The 21,019-nt window shown below is 34.9% G+C and overlaps 1 protein-coding gene and 1 non-coding gene across 2 annotated transcripts in view; one reads left to right on the top strand and one right to left on the bottom strand.

The window, feature by feature from the left end:
* Positions 1 to 20,772, bottom strand: part of Smp_144370 (putative leucine rich repeat-containing) — a gene marked incomplete at both ends in the record, with an annotated part of 32,271 nt that extends 11,499 nt beyond the window's left edge. Inside the window, 9 exons of the mRNA XM_018799599.1 lie at positions 4,404 to 4,499; positions 6,336 to 6,419; positions 9,189 to 9,348; positions 12,304 to 12,375; positions 15,212 to 15,286; positions 18,195 to 18,390; positions 20,422 to 20,509; positions 20,552 to 20,670; positions 20,706 to 20,772. Coding sequence (XP_018651371.1) covers positions 4,404 to 4,499; positions 6,336 to 6,419; positions 9,189 to 9,348; positions 12,304 to 12,375; positions 15,212 to 15,286; positions 18,195 to 18,390; positions 20,422 to 20,509; positions 20,552 to 20,670; positions 20,706 to 20,772 — 957 coding nt within the window. The remainder of the gene's footprint in view (positions 1 to 4,403; positions 4,500 to 6,335; positions 6,420 to 9,188; positions 9,349 to 12,303; positions 12,376 to 15,211; positions 15,287 to 18,194; positions 18,391 to 20,421; positions 20,510 to 20,551; positions 20,671 to 20,705) is intronic.
* On the top strand, positions 2,849 to 2,920 carry Smp_tRNA_00567_Pseudo_TTG.1.1. The gene has a single exon. It is a non-coding gene (tRNA).
* Positions 20,773 to 21,019: the final 247 nt, after the last annotated feature.

Raw genomic sequence — 21,019 nt, 5'->3', positions numbered from 1 at the left:
GTGTATCTACAACGTCAGCTACTTCTGTAAGAAAAAATCTGTGATGAGAGTATAACCAGATAATGAAGCTAATAACTTAATAAGACCTCCCGTTCGCGGTTGGAAAAGTATATGAGTAAACCAATAACTAGCTCCGTTCTACAATATTTGGTTGGTAGGGATCATGTAGTTGATAAAAACAAATCATTTAGAATAATTTATTGCATACCAACTACTTTTCTCCATGGAGTTCAATCTCGTCTCCCACATATACTAAAAGTTATGGAGAATCGAGTTAACAACCCAAGTCTTTGTGTTCATAAGAAATTTGTAACACTCATTATCTTTCATGGTCGAATTAGGTATAGCTAACGATCTTATTCATCATTGTTTCGTAACCCCTATATGAGTTTATTATGATTCTTCATCCTTTTTCTGAATATACCCTTCACTTCTTATCATACAATCTCAATGATTTTTAATGAATGACTATTTAAACAATGCCTATTTTTTTCCATGTATTTGACCTACTTTTATTATGTCCTTATGGACCTGCTAATTATCACATGATAAGATTGCCAATTAGAACACAGACTTATTGAGCAAACCAATGACGCATAAAACAGTATGAGCAGCCTAGAGTCAACTCTGAGTTCTTACTAGACCTCCGAGATAGTAGCATCTCGCTTAACTCCAGACAGTTCAGTCCAGAACACCAATATCAGACTATGCTATATGAACCAAATATTTCAAACATACGCAGTTTATATTAATAGCAAGTCAAACCGCATCATAAATGTCTGCTTTTTCCATGTATTTGACCTACTTCCTGTTGTCAAAATTTGATTCAGATACAAACTTTAAAGTACGCATTCAATGCCTTAATAATTTACATTAGGTCGATCACATAAATTATCTTAGTTCTAATGCTTATTTTTGAATGAATGAATGAATAGATTACGAGCATTGAGATATAAAGATTAAAAAAAAGCTATATCGGTTCAGAGGAAAACTCAACCAAAAATAACTTCTTAGCTGGACAAATACTTCTTACTTATTTTCAGGAGGGGGTTTTGTGGAGATTTCAATAATTTTATATAGTTGAGATCATGAGTCATTTGAAGCTAGATCACTATGGAAAACCTGGAAGCGCTGGACGGCCGTTTCGTCCTATTGTGGGACTCCTCAGCACGGATTCAAAAAGCTCGTTTGGCTTTTGCCAACTTACGTCACCTATGGCGAAGACGAGATATCCATCTATCAATTAAGGGACGAGTATACTGAGCATCAGTTCGTTCTGTTCTACTTTACGGCTGCGAAACATGGCCATTAAGAGTAGAAGATACTCGTAGGTTACTAGTATTTGACCACAGATGTCTTAGAAATATTGCTCGCATCTGCTGGGATAACTGGGTAAGTAATAGCGAGGTTAGACGCAGGGTATTAGGGAATGATGGTAAATCAGTTGATGAGGTCATGAATCTTCATCGACTGAGATGGTTGGGCCACGTGTTACGTATGCCTGAACACCGATTACCACGACGCGCTATGATGACTAGTATTGGGGACGGTTGGAAGAGAGTTAGGGGCGGCCAAACCAAAACATGGCATCAGTGCTTGAAGTCACTAACTTCTAGTCTGAGCCATGTTGGTAGATGCAGACTACCTGGTTGGGGTCAGCGTGACTATCGTAACCAATGGTTGGAGACTCTGGGTGACATGGCTCAGAATCGATCACAATGGCGTAGGTGTATACACTCTTTATCTTTCCTTAAACCTTGAGACTAAAATTGCTTCATATCTCTCTTCCTTCCTATACTATATCCTTATATACAACCTATAATTTATATACTACTACCAACACTAAATTAACTACTATTAATCCGGTGTTGATCTTGTTGTGCTAACGAGGTATGGCAACTTGGACCGATGCATATATGTGCCTGGTCCTACGTTGTAGCTGACTGACTGACCTCAGCAGTGCTTCCAGGTTTCCCTTGTTGGTCTAGCTTCAATTGACTCATGATCTCAACTATATAAAATTACTAAAATCTCCACAAAACCATCTTCTGATAATGATCATATTCTTACTTATTTGTCAAATGTGGAAATAAATACATATACAGTACATGTCTTTGTGAAAATTGTCGAATTTCCCACTTTTTTATTTACATTCATAATTATACTGTCAAAGTGTCTATTAACTGCGTGATAACCAGGCCATAGATATAATTAAAAATTGATTACTAATTTAATGTTACAAAATGTTAGCATATCTATTTAATTTAGGAAAAATGTAATCAGATTCCAATTTGGTACAATGAATAAAAACAACAGTTCATTGCCAATCACAATTTGATTAAAGTAATTTAAATTAACATAAATGATAAGAAAACATTAAATCAACTAGACTACTGAAAATACTTGTAAACTATTTGATTATATTCACTTGGTATTGTTTGTTTAAATCTTCCCATTGATGTTTAGGACTACAACTGGTCAGTCTCTAATTGGCCATATGTGCATACTGTGCGTATTGTCTCGATATAGCCTTAAATCACAAGCACTATAAGCAAAGATGGAGAGTGGCTAGCAGTGGAGTACAGTTTGAAGCGCGTTTCGTCCTATTTGGGACTCGTCAACTGGATGTACCTACATCTCAGAGAGTTGATGTTCACTCTAGGACTCGAATCCAGTATCTTTCGCTTCAAACGCAATCGCGTTATCCACTCGACCACTGAGTCCTGATAGCCAGTTGCTTGTGCAATGGGATGAAGTTTAAATTCACTTAGTATTGTTTGTTTGTATCTTCCCATTGATGTTTAGGACTGCAATTGGTCAGTCTTTTATTGGCCATATGTGCATACTGTGTGTATTGCTGAGTGGATAACGCGATGGCGTTTGAACCGAAAGGTACTGGGTTTGAGTCCCAGAATAAACATCAACTCTGAGATGCAGGTATATACAGCTGACGAGTCCCAAATAGGACGAAACGCGCGTCAAACTGGATTCCACTGTTTGCTACTCTCTATCTTTGCTTATAAAATATTTGGTTGTTCATTGAATTTAACAACATTTAAATTCATAACAAAATATAAAATATAAAATTAAATTAATGAGCTATTTATTCAATTTCCTTTGGTATAAGCTTTAATCAATTTCATGACTTCCTGTTTTCATTCTTCTCTTTCACCCTTTCTTGCTCATCTATGAAATTATTTATTTCATTTCTAACGAACTTCCCTTCCATATTCATCAGAATACAACAGAACTGTTCATTTTTAATAGGAAAAATCGTTTATTTCGGAAACAACAAAAAAAACTGTTTATGCGGCAGAAACCAGTATTTTTGTCTATACAGTTTGCATTGATTTTCTGCTAGTTAAATTTATTGACAAGAATAAAAAAGAATAGTCGCTTCTTCCGGACTTTTCACCTTTTCACATATAGTATGACATTTTTGGAGTTATTCATACAGATGTGTATTTTGTTTCTATATACAAGCATATTATTCATGATTAGATTTGTTGTTAAGCCTTGAGTAAACAACTAGTATTATGTACTATCATTTCTGAGGGTACAATACATAGATTAATCTCTTGAGTCTATTTTACATGATGCGTACGTATTAAAATATACACGCAAATGCAAGTACACTATTCCCTTAGGAAAAGTACTTTTATATACATATCTCATTTAAGTAGTAATAATAATAATCGCTGTTGATTCAACACATTATTTAATTTGTAGATAGTGAATAGTTTTTTTAAAGAAAATCTAAATGTTTTAGCTATGAAAAATCATATTCTTTATTTAATTTGAGAAATAAACCTGACAACATTTGATACGAATCATTAATCAACGATTTAAAAGTAGAAGGGGTTTTGATGGAGATTTCAGTATTTTCATAGTTGAAATCATCAGTCAATTGAAGTTAGACCACCATATGCTCACTAGTGACTGACTTCAAGAGATATTTCCTGGAGTTCTAGTGAGAAGCAGTGACCAGTCGAGTTCAACCACGTCTGTTGTGAGATAACAATTCACTGAAGACAATTGGTGAACGGTTACTCAAACTTCGTGGATTTGTTGAAGTTAGACATTAACACCGTTTGATGCCGGCCCGCCCAGTGGTCTATCGATTAAGTGCTCTGGCGTGAGACTGGTAGGTCCTGGGTTTGAATCTCGCGAGGCGGATCGTGGATGCGCACTGCTGAGGAGTCCCATAATAGGACGAAACGGCCGTCCAGTGCTTCCAATCTGGCTGGAACACCATAATATCACAATGAGAAGTTGATTGAAATGAATTATTTATATTCACCCACTTCATTTCTTACTTATGTATTTAGTTTAAAAATAAATTATAATATATTAATTCTGAATATATTTCTACTTTACAAATATATAACAAAACATAGACTTACAGAAGTTAGTGGAATAGATTCAGATTTACTTTTCTCTGACTGACATAATCGTCTATAAACAATTTCTTCATGGGTTAAGAAAAATTGTGATATAACCTAATAATTAAGAAGAAAGTTTTGAAAGTGATTTTTTTTTGGAATGAATGCATAGAAACTAATTATGTGCACATCAATTAAGTTTATCGCTACTTTCTCTAATTATTGATCAGTTGTTGTTACCCCTTTTTAATTCTTCTGATAATGATTAACTCGCTATGAATTTAACATTTAATTATACTATGCTTTATATTAACTCCGCCTGTAGCTCTTCTTGAGTTACTACCGTTCCCAAGACCGGGTAAACGAGGAGGGTCGGGCATGAGGTTAGCGACCCCATCCTGTAGAAAACTAACGCGCTAAAAAAACGCTAACCATAAAAAAATAATTCAATACTTTATGTTGATCAATGTATTAATTATCTCTCATCTATAAATTGTCATCATTTTGTCATTTGTCACTAGCCTTTAAATCAATACGCGACTTCTATTCGATATTCGATATGTCTGGATAATTTATGACACAATCTCAATTTGTTCCCTTATAGTATCAGTTTATATGTTAAGCCCATATACTTTATTCTAGCTACTGGCCAAGCTAATTCACCTATATGTTATGGGTCATATTTTGATCATGTCAATTATTCGCTTATTAACCTTGACTACTTTTTTATATGAGCGCATGTGTATGCACACTTTGTATCTTATTCATCATATGTCTGTCATTCATTTTTGTCGGACTATAAATATTGATTAACGCTTGCTTAAACTGAGTTGGTTTTTCAGCCATCTCCAATACGTGTCATGTATGCTTCGCTCGTTTACACTTGCTCATGTGCTCACAGCTTCTGGCCTTCATCATTCATCAATAAAAATGTAGTTGCCGCTTCCTTTTGCCTTCTGATTTTATACACCGTTAAGATTGGTATAATAACGGTTATCGAAGTGAACTATTATTGAGTCACGGCACTACACCCTAACAGACCATACACGTTAGTATAATTACTACTGTTAAACTTCAGTAAATGATATAAACGGAATGAAGAGTTACTTAACTGAATATCTTTGGTTTTTTGAAAATGCCTTTGAGAAATTCATTAAGAAATTGTGGATACAAGAACTGTTTTATATAATTTACTTGAATATTAACAAGTGAATAATAGACGATTCTTTTAAGTTAAACATCTTCCTGTTTGATTTATTCTTTACTTTCATAAAACATATTTTACCAATATTCATTGAACAAATGTCAATACTGATATAAAAATAGAACAAGACCAATTTAACAACCAACTCAAATCTTTATAAGCAAAGATGGATAGTGGCTAGCAGTGGAATCCAGCAAGCGTGTTTCGTCCTACTTGGGACTCGTCAGCTGGGTGTATCAGCATCTCAGAGTTGATGTTCACTCTAGGACTCGAATCCAGTATCTTTCGCTTCAAACGCCATCGCATTATCCACTCAGCTACTGAGTCCTGATAGCCACTTGCTTGTGCAATGGAGTGAAGTTTAAATTCACTTAGTATTGTTTGTTTGAATCTTCCCATTGATGTTTAGGACTGCAACTGATCAGTCTCTTATTGACCATATGTGCATACTGTGCTTATTGCCTCGATATAGCCTTAATTCACAAGCATTATAAGCAAAGATGTATGGTGGCTAGCAGTGGGATACAGTTTGAAGTGCGTTTCGTCCTATTTGGGATTCGTCAGCTAGATGTGCCTGTATCTCAGAGTTGATGTTCACTCTGGGACTCGAACTCAGTACCTTTCGCCTCAAACGCAATCGCGTTATCCACTCAGCTACTGATAGCCACTTGAATTTAATTGTTGACAAATATTTTTATAAGAATTACATGACATAAGAAAAATAATCAAAAACAAAGTTGAATACTTACCTTTGCTAGTGCTATACAACCAATATCTGTAATTTTATTGTTGCTAACTGATAATGTAAGTAGAGTACGATTTGTTCTTAGTGCCTTTATTACAAAAATAAACAATCAATTTAGAAATAAAAATTCACTTTTAGAATATGGTAGTTAGTGTAAATAAAATTGCAGTATACATTTATGACAGTACATAAATCATACTATGACTAATAGTTGATTTTTAGTTTACATTCAAGAAGAAACCAAATTACAAGATAGTTAGTTAATGGAAAAATAACCAGAGAAGATAAAGAGTACTAAACACATATTTCGTCATATTTTCATGATGAAACCTTGGGCACTTGTTCTTCTTAGCGTTAAGTCTGGCTAAAGTTCGACTTCGGACTTGTTTACTAAGCTACTATTGTTATTAGAAGTAGTACCAATCCATACGAAAAATGCGTTGTTCAGTTGATACATATCGTATATTTCGCATAACTGAAATCTAATCGAAAGAAAATTGAACAGATATGTTTAGTTTGAAGAAGGTGAAAGATTGGGAGATCTAAACTAGGCAGAATTGTAGTTATTTTAATAGTTTTTAAAAACTAGATGCAATCAACCTTTCAGTCTTAAAGTGTTAAGTCCTTGTGTATGTAAATTTTACAAACACTCAAGGCATTGCTATGCATATCGGTTTCCACATTCATTAAATGGTTCAACTTAAAACTTATTACAGCATAGACAGTTATAAATGGAGCAACAGGATTCCTAGATTTAGTATCAAGCTAGAGTAGAACAGTTGATAGAGTTTGCAATGAATCTGAAGATATAATGTGAACATAGTGTCATAAAGATCTTTTAGTACGCTTATCACCAATCTAACAAGTGATACAACATTATAAACTATTTGTTATGAAATATATTTTTATCATATTCTGACTAACAAACCACATACTTTTTGCCTTTTCACAGTCCCGTCAGTAATAGTAAGATTTCAGTTAAACTTAATCATTTTGTTTGTTGCACTTAGTTTTTTTGCATATCCATACCTTAGGAAATATAAACGTTAATATTCTTCAAAAAAATATTACTCTGATTCCCCTTACAAAAGGTATTATAATGTTTACACTCATGGAACTCTTCAAAGAACCACTTCTATATAATAATAGAATACTATAACCAACACTTGATTACCTCAAGTGGTGTTCGTCAGGGTTGTCCACTCTCTCCATTCTTGTTTAACTTTGTCGTTGACATACTTTTAGAGATAACACTCTCATCATCTAAATCTCTGGGAGTTGAACTTTTACAGGGAGACTAACTTGTTGACTTAGAATACGCTGATAACATAGTTGTGTTTGGTGAAGACGCTGACAAAATGCAGAGTCTTCTGACTACTATAAGCAACTATGCAGGCATGTTCGGGATGCGATTCTCCCCCTCGAAGTGCAAAATGTTACTTCAGGCTTGAGTTGCATCGACACCTGGACTAGTGATAGGGGAATGAAGTAGTTGAGTTTGTCGACCGCTTCACTTATCTTGGGAGTCTCATCAGCCCTTGTGGTCTGGTGTGTGACGAAATCTCAGCATGGATACAGAAGGCTCGTTTAGCTTTCGTCAACTTGCGTCATTTATAGCGTAGGCAAGATATCCGTCTACCAACCAAAGGACGGGTTTACTGAGCAGCAGTTCGTTCCGTCCTACTTTATGGCAGTGAAATATGGCCGGTAAGAGTAGAGGATATGCGTAGGCTACTAGTATTCAATCATAGGTGTCTTCGAAGCATTGCTCGTATATCCTGGGGCGACCGAGTAAGTAATGCAGTTGTTAGGAAACGGGTACTAGGTAAGGATGGCAAATCAATTGATGAAGTAGTGAAACTTGATCAGTTGAGATGGCTGAGACACATGCTATGTATTTCACTGGATTATACTCCTTGAATAACATCTTGAAATCCTAATCTTTCCGATTACTGCTTATACTCTTACTACCTCTACCACCATGGGATTTGAATCGACAACTACATCTCTGTGTTAATGTGGTATGGCAACTCGAACTGATGTACGTATGTACAAAGTTCTACGTTGTGACTGACTGACTGATAACCAGTGTTAACTATTAAACAAGCATTCAAAATGGATTTATTTTGATGGTAAAAATTTAAAGTTCAACATTATCCTATTACAACTTGGACATAGAAAAAATGATCATACTTGCTAACTGTACTAAAAAGCAAACACGCAACAAATGTAATTGAATTATTATTTCTAAACTAAAGGAGTTCTGAATCTGATGTTCAATTGACAAATCAGTTTAATACATTTTGATTGGTCTACTCAAATTATTTGCATTGATCCAAGGTTATTCCGTGTTTTTTTACTAGTCACGTGTAGTATTTCTCCGATTTTAGTTTTTGATATTGTTTATTTTTATTCTCCACAAAACCCCTTCTGATTATAATCATATGTTCACTAGTGACTGACTTCAAGATACATATCCTGGAGCTCTAGTGGGAAGCAGTGACCAGTCGAGTTCAACCAGGGCCGTTGTGAGATAACAATTCGCTGAAGACAATTGATGAACGGTTGCTCAAACTTCATGGACTGGTTGAAGTTAGACATTAACACCTTTGGATGTCGGCTTAGTGGTCTATCGGTTAAGTATTCGCACGTGAGACTGATAGGTCCTGGGTTGGAATCTCACGAGGCGGATCGTGGATACGCACTGCTGAGGAGTCCCATAATAGGACGAAATGGCCGTCCAGTGCTTCCAGTTTTTCCAAGGTGGTCTAGCTTCAATTGACTTATGATCTCATCTATAAAAAGATTATTTAACCAGATATCAAATAATTCATATTTTATATACAATATAAGTTACCTCAGCCAAATAAATGGTACCTTCATCTCCTAACTGATTGCCTGATAGATCAAGATTTATTAATTTTTTATTGACATATTGCATTGTTCCTAATCGTTGACTAATTGATTTTGCTTCCATTGGTCCAATTTCACAATATCTTAATCGTAATTTTGTTAAACTAATTTGAATAAGAATGGAAGTTTAAAGAAGAAATTAACTTTAAAGTGTAAAACAAAAGTAAATCCATTTAAACATGAATAGATTGTTACATTGATTCTGTACTAAGCAACTGAATTGAATTGATTACTTTAGATTACCAGTTCGATGTTCTAGTAAAATTTATTTAAACCTCAAATAGTAAGTATATATTTAGATGGCGAGGAAATCAAAAGCATCTAACTGTTACCTATTCATGACATGATATATTGATTTATATTTTCCATTCTTAATTTGGAGGGGTTGTAATAAAATGTAGAAGGCTTAGTGCCAGCTTGGTAATGGTGTAGATGGAAACAACTTTACTCAGTCATAATAAATTCAGAGTCTGGCACAAATATGAGTTTGCCTAAGTTACAATACCCCACTAAAACAGTAAGATTAAATGTACAGAAAGAATGGTAAGAGTCAAAATGATATTATGAAAGATTCAAGATTGAGAAGGTGGTTCAAAATAGCAGGATGAAAAGGTATATATGAAGAAATACTGTAACTAAAGACTTCGACGAAGAAAAAGAGTGCATGGTTTTCGCCATTGGGACCAATTCTAAGCCATATTATCAAATGTCCTTTATCCCTAATCTCAATGATCACTCAGAAACCGACTAAATGTTCTTCATTAACCAACATGGGGTAGATCACTGATCAATGACTTCATAGACTGATTCTATGTTCTGGTTTGCGTATTCCTTAACTTTCTCCCAACTTACTCTTAAAACAATAAATATCTCCCGTCGAGGTAGACAATGGTTGATTAAAAGATATACTAACCACCTTACCACTTGTCATTTTTCCCTAGAAACGTATGCCTAACCCCAGCACTAGTCACTCAGTCGTTCCAACAAACACAAGCAATGTTTCAGAGAAACTCATAATCAAAACTCTACATCCCACATATGTCTTTTATAATCAAAAAGGGAACTTTACTCGATGATCAGCTTAGCAATGGACTTTGATTTCCCGTTGTTAACTTCCAGGGCCAGACTTTATCAATCTCTACAGGTATAAGTTCACATGAGTAGATTGCTTCGATATTACCTATAGCTATAAGTTTGAGTATATTTTTAAGTTATGGATAGCAGTAGAATACAGGACGCATATTTTTTCCTACTTGGGATATAAACCCTTGGAAATAATATCATACTCGTTAAACAAGTTGGATGCAAACTGGTTACAATAACTTAGCAGACAAGGTGATTTAGTTTGAATTAAAGATACTGGGTTCAAGACTTAATTACTAATACCTGTCACACCTAGTGGAGGAGCGTAGACCACCCACCAGTATTCTCCATCGAACTCAGTCATACATATTTCTCTCTAATTGTTTCCAATTTCTGTCCATCCTTTTGATGTCTGCTTCTGATTCCTGGCGCAACGTGTTTCTTGGTCTTCCTCTTTTTTTCCCTCCAGGGTTCTAAGTCAGGGCTTACCTCGTGATGCAGTCTGATGATTCCCGTAATGTATTCCTATCCACTTCCAACGTCTTTCCCTAATTTCCTTTTCAGTTGGAAGCTGGTTCGTCCTCTTCCACAGAAGGCTGTTGCTGATGGTATCCGGACAACAGACATCGAGCATCTTGCCTAGACAATTGTTTAGAAATACTTGTGCTATTTTGGTGATGGTTGTAGTAGTTGTTTGAGTTTCAGCTCCGTACAGTAGAACTGTCTTAATGTTCGTACTGAAGATTCTGACTTTGATAGCTGTTTTGAGTTCCATATGTCGTTCAACTGTAGGAGTGCTTCCCTTTCTTTGCCGATCCTCGCCTTTACATCTGTATCAGATCCTCCTCGTTTGCCGATGATGCTTCCCGGATATCTGAAAGTTTCTAACTCTTCCAGAGTTTCTCCGTCAAGTGTGACTGGATTGGTGCCTTCTGTGTTTACTGTGAACACTAACAATGAGATGCAGTTATATCCAACTGATGAGTCTTGAAAAGTATGAAACCGAGGTCTAGGATGTTAATACTAGCTACGATCTAAAAATAAAATCAGCCTCAATCAGAACACATAAAAACAGTTCACAGGAATCCAGAAGAATTAGATGAGCATTTTTTATAGTAAAACGTGTCAAACAAAATAGTAACGAACATAAATGTTGAAACATTAACTCTCTGACAGTAAATATTCATCTACAGCTTTCTTAAAGCTTATCAGTGAATCTTGTTAGTCATCTGGCAGCTCTGAAAAATAACTTTCTTTTTTCAGCTATCACTCTTTCGAGTAATTCTGTTCTTGATGACTTACAAAATAGTCAATAGTTTAAGTATTAAGTAAACCAGTGTTCATTACAATTGGGTAAATTATTGACTAGGACATTGATGAAGTATCATCGTTAGTTTTACATATAATAGTAACCTGGAAAATTTTCTAAATGAACTCTTCTACATTATCCTTTACATTCAATCAACTACTTTTCAGTTTATATCCTTCATTACGGAATTCTCAACTATATTTAGATCATTTTTATATATAGTTGAAATCATGAGTCAATTGAAGCTAGACCACTATGGAAAACCTCGAGGTACTGGACGGCCAACTCGTCCTTTTATGAGACTTCTCAGCAGTGCACATCCACGATCCTGCCTCGCGAGGTTCCAACCCAGGACCTATCAGTCTCGCGCCAGAGCACTTAACCGATAGACCACTGAGCCGGCCAGCATCCAACGGTGTTAATGTCTAACTTCAACCAATCCATGAAGTTGAGCAACCATTTCACCAATGTATTCAGTGAGTTGATATCTCCTAACAGACCTAGTTGAACTCCACTGGATCAATTTGGATAAGATTAATGGAAACTGATTTCTTTGACTTTTTTTTAAAAAAAATTCTTTATTCATAAGAATGGACTAACTGAAACTAAATCTATATGTAGGTGAAATAAGTAGAAATCATAAATATGTACATAAATTACTACGAACTTATTAGATTCATCAATTAATTGAGCATATGAACCAATTTCTAATGCTTCATTAGCATCTATTGTTAATGACCTAAAGATAATTAAAACAAATAAAGAAGTGATCATATTTAGAAAAAATTAATTTAAAAGAGCATCTGATAAAGATGAGTGTTTCTTTCAATCAAACAATAGTTTGTTACTTTTCATTGAAAGTTAAATATGGTATATGTTAGATAGAATAGATGAGAGAAAGTGAAATATAAAATCCCATTACATATTGTCTCATGAATCGATCAATATGTTAGTAGTATGATTATTTGTCATTTAATTGTTGTATGAAGTTTTTTATACAGTTCTAGATGTAATCTATCTCTGTATTCATTGAATTTTGCAATATCCTTTATCTTCTATAAATTATGATTAATTATCTATAAATCTATTAAGATGGATGGTGGCTAGCAATGGAATCCAGGATGTGTGTTTCGTCTCATTCAGGACTCGTCAGCTGAATGTATCTGCATCCTAGAGTTAATGTTCACTCCGGGACTCGAAATGGATAACGCGATGGCGTTTGAAGCGAACGGGACTGAGTTCGATTCTGCAAGTGAACATCAACTCTGTCAGATGCAGGTACATCCAGCTGGCGAGTCCTGGATAGGATGAAATGCACGTTCTGGATTCCACTGCTAGCCACCATATATATTTGCTTAGAATGCTCGTGAAAAGGCAATATCGAGGCAGTACGCACAAGATCCACATATGTCAACAAGAGAGTGGTCGATCGCAGTTCTAAACAACAATGGGGAGATACAAGCAAACAATACCAAGTGAATATAAATCTACTATTCTACTTTGTATCAAACCTTGTGAAGGCTCTTTACTCGAACACTACCAGTCGAGTGAGAGCTTATGGAGAACTGTCATATGATTTTACAACCTCAAGTGGTGTCCGTCAAGGCTGTCCACTATCCCCATTTTTGTTTAACTTCATTATAGACCGGTTGCTGGAAATAACACTCTCGTCGACTGAATTTTCAGGAATTGATCTCCTACCAGGAGGTTCACTTATCGACTTAGAATACGCAGATGACATAGTCCTGTTTGGTGAAGACACTGACAAAATGCAGAGTCTTCTGTTGGAACTGAGTAATAATGCAAGGATGTTTGGGACGCGTTTCTCCCCATCCAAATGTAAATTGTTACTCCAGGACTGGCCTGCGTCAATACCTGAACTAAGGATAGGGAGTGAAGTAGTCGAACGCGTCGACAACTTCACTTATCTTGGAAGTCTGATCAGTCCTAATGGGTTGGTGTCTGACGAAATCTCAGCACGGATTCAAAAAGCTCGTTTGGCTTTTGCCAACTTACGTCACCTATGGCGAAGACGAGATATCCATCTATCAATTAAGGGACGAGTATACTGCGCAGCAGATCACTCTGTTCTACTGTACGGCTGCGAAACATGGCCATTAAGAGTAGAAGATACTCGTAGGTTACTAGTATTTGATCACAGATGTCTTAGAAATATTGCTCGCATCTGCTGGGATAACCGGGTAAGTAATAGCGAGGTTAGACGCAGGGTATTAGGGAATGATGGTAAATCAGTTGATGAGGTCATGAATCTTCATCGACTGAGATGGCTGGGCCACGTGTTACGTATGCCTGAACATCGATTACCACGACGAGCAATGTTGACTAGTGTAGGGGATGGTTGAAAGAGATTCAGGGGCGGCCAAACCAAAACATGGCACCAGTGTTTGAAGTCACTAACTTCTAGTCTGAGCCATGTTGGTAGATGCAGACTACCTGGTTGGGGTCAGCGTGACTATCGTAACCAATGGTTGGAGACTCTGGGTGACATGGCTCAGAATCGATCACAATGGCGTAGGTGTATACACTCTTTATCTTTCCTTAAACCTTGAGATTAAAATTGCTTCATAACTTTTTTCCTTCCTATACTATATCCTTATATACAACCTTTCTTTATATACTACCACCACTAAATTAATTACTTCTATGAATCCGGTGTTCATCTTGTTGTGCTAACGAGGTATGGCAACTTGGACCGATGCATATATGTGCCTGGTCCTACGTTGTCGCTGACTGACTGACTGACTTTGTATCAAGAATGTCCTATTGAAGTTTAATGTTTTTAATACTATTCGGTCTACAGTTTGCCTGTGTAATCATTTGAGTTATAAACTTAAGTAAAAAATATATTTATGATTATTCATTTAGTTTAATGTCATATTTGTCTCTGAAAAATCAAATATCTCTAATTGTTAGATATTTTATGCATAACATCACTTTTTAGCATATGCAAGTTTAAAAAGCAGTTTGATGAGCTTCCATTTTTGAATAGCTGTGATATTAGACTTACATAAGATATTGAACATCGGAATAATTAGGTGAGTTTCATCTTATTTAAAGTATTGGTCAAATAAATTACTGGTTGTATTATTCACATAGGACTCTGGCTGAATCCCTTCTAGGATTACAGTTGTTCCCAAGTCTGGTTAACTAAGGAGAATTGGACATCGGTTAGAAAACCTGAATCTTATAAACGAACCTCACTATAAAGTTGACGACTGGAGAAAATTGATTAAGCTCTTCTCTGGGAGAAAAAGAATCTTCATATAGAAGATTTACAATGCCATATGATGAAAGTCAAGAGTCACCGAAAGTTAGGAGTTTCACACTCCTGACTATCAGAATAACAATAAACATAGGGACAATGAATTTCTGAATAATGTGGAAGATGAGTCGTATAGGCTGAAGCCCTACCGCGCCAACATGAACAGATTTATACTAACCAAATATTCTTATAGTTTTCGTCGGATTTAATGATCTATTACACTATTTTAAAAAGCGAAATTAGAAACAAGTTCAGCATGCTTTGAAGTTAACTACGAAAAACGTCAACTCACTTTATAGTATTATTTGTAGATAAGAATGAAGCTAATTGAGTTATTTGTTCGGCTGTGAATCCAACTCTCCAAAATCTTTTTTGTATGAAAAAGGTAATAAGAACATGAAAACATTACTGTATTACTATGATGTCCCTATTAAAAGGTTTTTCGTAACTATAAATATAATTTGGTGGTGGACCAACCAAATCAGAGTAACACATAAACAGACAGTATTGTTTCATATAGATCCTCACTAGGCTTTACTCTAACATACGGTAATATTTATATTCAGATAGAGAATATTAAATTAATCAAGGCATCTTGAACAATCGTCATACAATGGGGTTAGATTATTTGTGTGAATCATTTCAAGTTACTTGTGAGTAGTTCAAACTGAATCTTAAAAATCTTTAATTCTATAATTATTGTAATTTGTCACAGCAGTTTTTTTACTAAACTGTAATCATTTTTGGTTGATATTCTTTGAAAATTAGTTAGTAACTAGGGGGATTTTGTGTACGTTATGACGCCTACGCTATATCACTTTCGAATAGGATCCTTAGCCCATAAATATTCTTAAGTATGTTTATAACTGAGTATAATAATAACTCCAGAATAATATTTGATTAAGATGATTTACGATAGTAATTGGTTAGCTGGTTTAAGTTCAGATACAATAATTTAAGTGAAAGGAAACTGTATTTCACTTGTCGAATCATAAAGATAATCCTTTAACCAGTTTTGAACGTCAAATCTACCATAGAATTTTAAGTCATGATGATATGAATAACATGCATGTAACGGTATACTCTACACCGTCTTATCAACTTATCTGTAACTTGTCTTTCAAACTCAATAGAACCGGAACAAATAAAAAGGTAAATCGGTCAATAAATAAGCTAAGGCAACCATAATTCGAAGACTGATAATTATGTAAGAGTATAGATAAGATCGTGAGCCATGATTAACAGTTATCAAGAGGTTTACTGATAAACCAGGAAGGCAACAGTTCACTCTCGGTAAACATGAAAACAAACATAAAAATTTAGTGTCTACCATGTTTCACGGGGACTGGTTTCGAAGCAAACTGATTGCAATCTTTGTATGTTAAGTCCCCCTACTAGATTAAAAAACTGTGTGTATCTAAAAAGGATTCTGGCAATTTGGTTTTATTGATTTTTCTGAAATCATCTAAAATAGATTATAATGGATTAACGCGAACTCTTTGTAAAATCAGTCATGTTTTTATTTAAAGTTACTCAAAACTCATCCGGCTTAAATCATGTGCACATATAATAATAAATCTATTACACTCCTTAAGTAATCTTACTCTGAAATTTATGTTGTTATTTCACGAATCACTACAGAATGTCTATCAAGACTACTTGTGTTTGTCTTTTACATCATAATTGATAATTATGAGCAACGAACCTCCAGATGAACGCTTATTTTTTTGTTGTGTGTTTCAGGAGTTTTCATTTCCTCGGTTTTATCAGGATACTGTTCAGCCTTGTGTACATCAATACTTACATTTGCATCCACCTACATATTTTTTAGGTTACAGAAACTCTGCAATAAGGTGTAAAAATTACCAAATAAATGTTAGCTGAAATATTATGACTGACGAATTTAGAACGGCTAGTAGGCTCTATCAGAGGTTACCTTTGAGCTGTTAAAGTAGCCACGGAAGACATAAGTTTAAATTTTTGTATAACTATCGGTTCTATTAGAACTGTAGACACCTCTAGAGCACAATATCTACATTTTCTTCATTTATTCAACGTCAGAGTTACGGAATGTTAGTGTTAAGCCGTGAAACTTATGGTAGACATTACAAGTTTGATTGATTAAAATTCAAAATCAGATAAAAACGATACGGAATACTAACCAGAGGGCGATTATATAGAATTTCTTTTCCACAGAAACGATTCTACTTGGTAATCTTTATGATACGTTGAAAGTTTATATACCATCAACTTAAAACAAATACAATTTAAAACACTTCGGACTACTTAAATATGATAAATTGTCTGGTGATGTCACTATATTTTTTTATTTCTGGTAAGTTAAAATAAACTTCCGCCAATGACAAAGATCCCATTTTTGAGAAAGGAATACAATGAATTAATTTCAGTCGATCAAGATTTTTCTTTTATTGCTTGAAATTTTATATTATTTAATCGCATCTTATAGAATGACAGCTAAACTCCACTGTCGATCTATAGAGAGTTTTTTAACGTGATTCGTTGACGGATAGGCACCGTGATATCTTTCTATTGATTTAATGAAACTGCCTCAGTCCATGTTGCTGTCTGACCAGGAGTGCATTATAAAAGTACAGGAGACGGTCAAAATAAAGCTTGGAATCAATCCATGAAGCCAATGACAGTCAAACATAGCCATGCAGGTAGGTTTAGACTACTTCGTTGTGGCTTGCATGATTATCGTAATTAGTGATTGAAGACGTTAGATGACATGATTTAGAATCAGTCGTAATGGCATATTTACATTAACTCTCAGTCTTAGCTTAAACCTCGAGTTTCGAAATTATCTTTTACGAACTTTATTCCATAAATTGGTCCCTCACAAATCATATCACTCATGTCTAGTCTTTCTTACAACAACTACCACTGATACTGTTACTGCTTCTGCTACTCGGGGATTTGTCTTTATAACCACATCTCTCTGTAATAATGTGGTACGACAACTTAAACCAACTCATATATGTCCCAGGTTTTACGTCGGAATGACTGATCAACTCATTATAAGAGTGAACTTCATGAAATTTTACTGAAATGGTAGGGTACATATTGATGCCGTATCAACTTATGCAGAAAATTGTGTCTCAGTTTAAGATTGTTAGTGGAAATATCGTACTATTCATTAAATATCAAAATACTAAATTAAATAATTATGATCACAAATAATTGTACTCACACTAGTTTGGAAAGCTTATTCGCAACAGAAAAACATTTGATTAATACATCCAGTTGACTATTACTTATTTTCCAACCTATTTTTTTTATTTTCGCTCCATAGAATCTCTGCGTTGTCAAGCATACCTTTTATAGAAACTTCATTAACTGTTTCCGGTTTATCAGGATTTTCCTGCTGAATAATTATTTTCGGTTTCAAATATTCCAGTGTTTTACATAACTTGAATGTTGTAGGATTAAATCCTAATTGCGGTTGTATTTCTAAATTGTGACAGAAAAGGAAAAAACAGTGATCTATTAGGCCTTATTTCTGTACCGAGGATAACACCCGAAAGTATGTTACACATTTTTAATCCTACTTGTGAACATGATACATAAATACACTATTATGCGGTAGGGTATTTCGAATTTTCATAAGCTTATATTTTGATAGGGATTGAGTTTTCTGTAAAGATTTAACTTTTGACAGTAAGTACAAAACTTCTATCAACAAATCGGTTATTATGGTGGGAAATCCAAAAAGCTGATGTTCATATCCTGAAACTGTGAAGGCAATTTTGCTGGAAACTGGAAGACATCGAGTAAGTCATTCACTCTACATCAGGACTCTATCATTGCATGCTTAAAGGTGTCCTGGAACCAGTTCTTGTATATCGTGAAAAATCGACATGAGCAATACAGGGGTTATGAGTAGAGTATTGCGGACATATCGAAAATTGACTGGTGGGACTGTGAATCTTATTTTACTGAGGACGCCTGGATATGTGTTACTAATGCCTACCTACCAGTTATCCCAACCTTCAATGCTTTTTTCATCAACAAAGGTTGAAAGCAAACTATTGGTTGCAAAACTAAGATATAGAATTTGTCTATGTAGCAGTTGACCTCTGAGCAAGCCATAATAGTCGGTGGGAAATACGTGGTTGATGTTCTCGAGATAATCAGTGATCAGTAGTTGGAGAAGTTGGGTAACATGGAATCTGTCACAATGCCTCAAACAAGTTAACCATTTATATCCTAACGAGTCTTTAGCTTCACTACAATTCACCATTTTTTACTCCTCGAACCAACAACTTCTTAAAAAATATATCCTTCAGTGATTATTCATCCTTACTGTCATTTATGCTACTATCATATTGGCCCCTTCACTTTTTATTGCGCTAATTTCATCTTGTTTAGTTGGTATGGCAAGGCGACTCAGACTGATGTACATTTACTTCAGGTTCTATGTTGAGTATGAATGAATGACTGCATTCATGATCTCATACGAGATCGAATCAAAGGCGTTTAGGTTTCTCTACATACATAATCACTAGGTCACAAGCAGTGATCTGTATTTTAACTTAAGTCACCACCTAGAATATTTCGCAAAATAACATTGTTAATTCGTATGGTGACTGTCAGGGTTGAAAAATGTTGGTTGATGACGTTGAATTGTTAACCGTTCACAGCGGTCTGGTGATCCAAGACATAAAAACCACAGAATATTACTCAGCAATGGCTGCAAATTATTTTAAAAAGCCGTGAGAAGCATTCATAACATTCATAAAACTACATATGGTATAAGTATGTCCAGAGTTTTTGGGTTGTATCCAGAGAAGTAGTCAAATCTACAAAATGGGGTGCTACTATGAAAAATGCGTGCTAAAAAGCAAGAAGGAAACAGTTTTCGAAGTCTAATTTGATGTCAGATAAGGAAACAGTCGTAACAAGTTGATTCTTTTTATCATGTGAAATATATTATAAAGCCGTTTAAATGAAATCTTTTGGTTAATTCATAAAAATAATACAATGTTTCACGTATTTTCACTTTTGAACTTTTTTGTAGAACAAATCCTTTCGAAAGATTAAGGAAGAATATGCTAAAAATAAGTTTGTTGCCATTTGTCAGGCTCCATAACCTATTTTCAGTTCCTGGAACGCTTGCTTCAAGGACACTATGATATGTCGTTCAGTAGACTTTCATAAAATGACAACTGGCCAATTGCAAGACCTCATTACATTGACAAATACTAAGTTACTTAATTTCTATGATTAATAACCGGGACTATCCATTTAAATGCCGCTTAATTTCCTGTCGCTCGGGGTGATTTTATCACTTCACAACTAGCTTTGAAAGATTTTTTGTGTCAAAAAACATCTTGAATAATGAAATATGTAACGAATGCTCTGTAAATGCATAAATGCGAACCGATAGGTGTAGTTACTTTGACGATTGTGACAGGTTTTTTACTCAACAATAAATAGTCAAACACCATATTTAAAAATTAGGGGTTGAAATATGAAACTAACCGTCAGAATATTTAGTAACTGATGAATTTTGAGACTGAGGACTTTTCTTGTCATCTTTTGACCGTTTCGACGATGGTAAAGAAGATACCTACGTGGAAGAATGTTCAAAACACTGAAAACATGAACACACTGTCTGTGTAATTATTGCTTGGGAGTGTTTTGTGGATACAACTGGACAGTGAGTGACACCACTTTGTTTACATAATCCATGAAAATCATTTTCCAAATTACCCGTTACAACATAATCCTCTACAAAATAAACAAGACAGTTAACCATTGTTTACTTGGATCTGAAGTAATATGTAGATCCCCAACTTTGGGAGATTTGTCTTTTGCAGATTTTTTCCCCATCTGCTTACATATTTGAGAAATCGTCTATGGTAACACTCAAGGTTAGTGTACATTCAAATAATTCAAAGCAGTACAAACTGAAATAATCAAATTGCCTTATTTTACATATTGAACAGTAGCCTATGGTCCTATAACATGCTATTTTACTTTTTATTTTATTTCTTGGAATATATGTGATACGTCGACACTGTAAAAATGAAGTGATACAGAAGAGAGGGGACTTGAATGCTACAATTGATAATTTAAC

The sequence above is a fragment of the Schistosoma mansoni genome, chromosome 3 (genome assembly GCF_000237925.1).
Source record: "Schistosoma mansoni strain Puerto Rico chromosome 3, complete genome".
Classification (NCBI taxonomy): Eukaryota; Metazoa; Platyhelminthes; class Trematoda; order Strigeidida; family Schistosomatidae; genus Schistosoma; species Schistosoma mansoni.
This window is presented reverse-complemented; position numbering and strand designations above follow the sequence as displayed.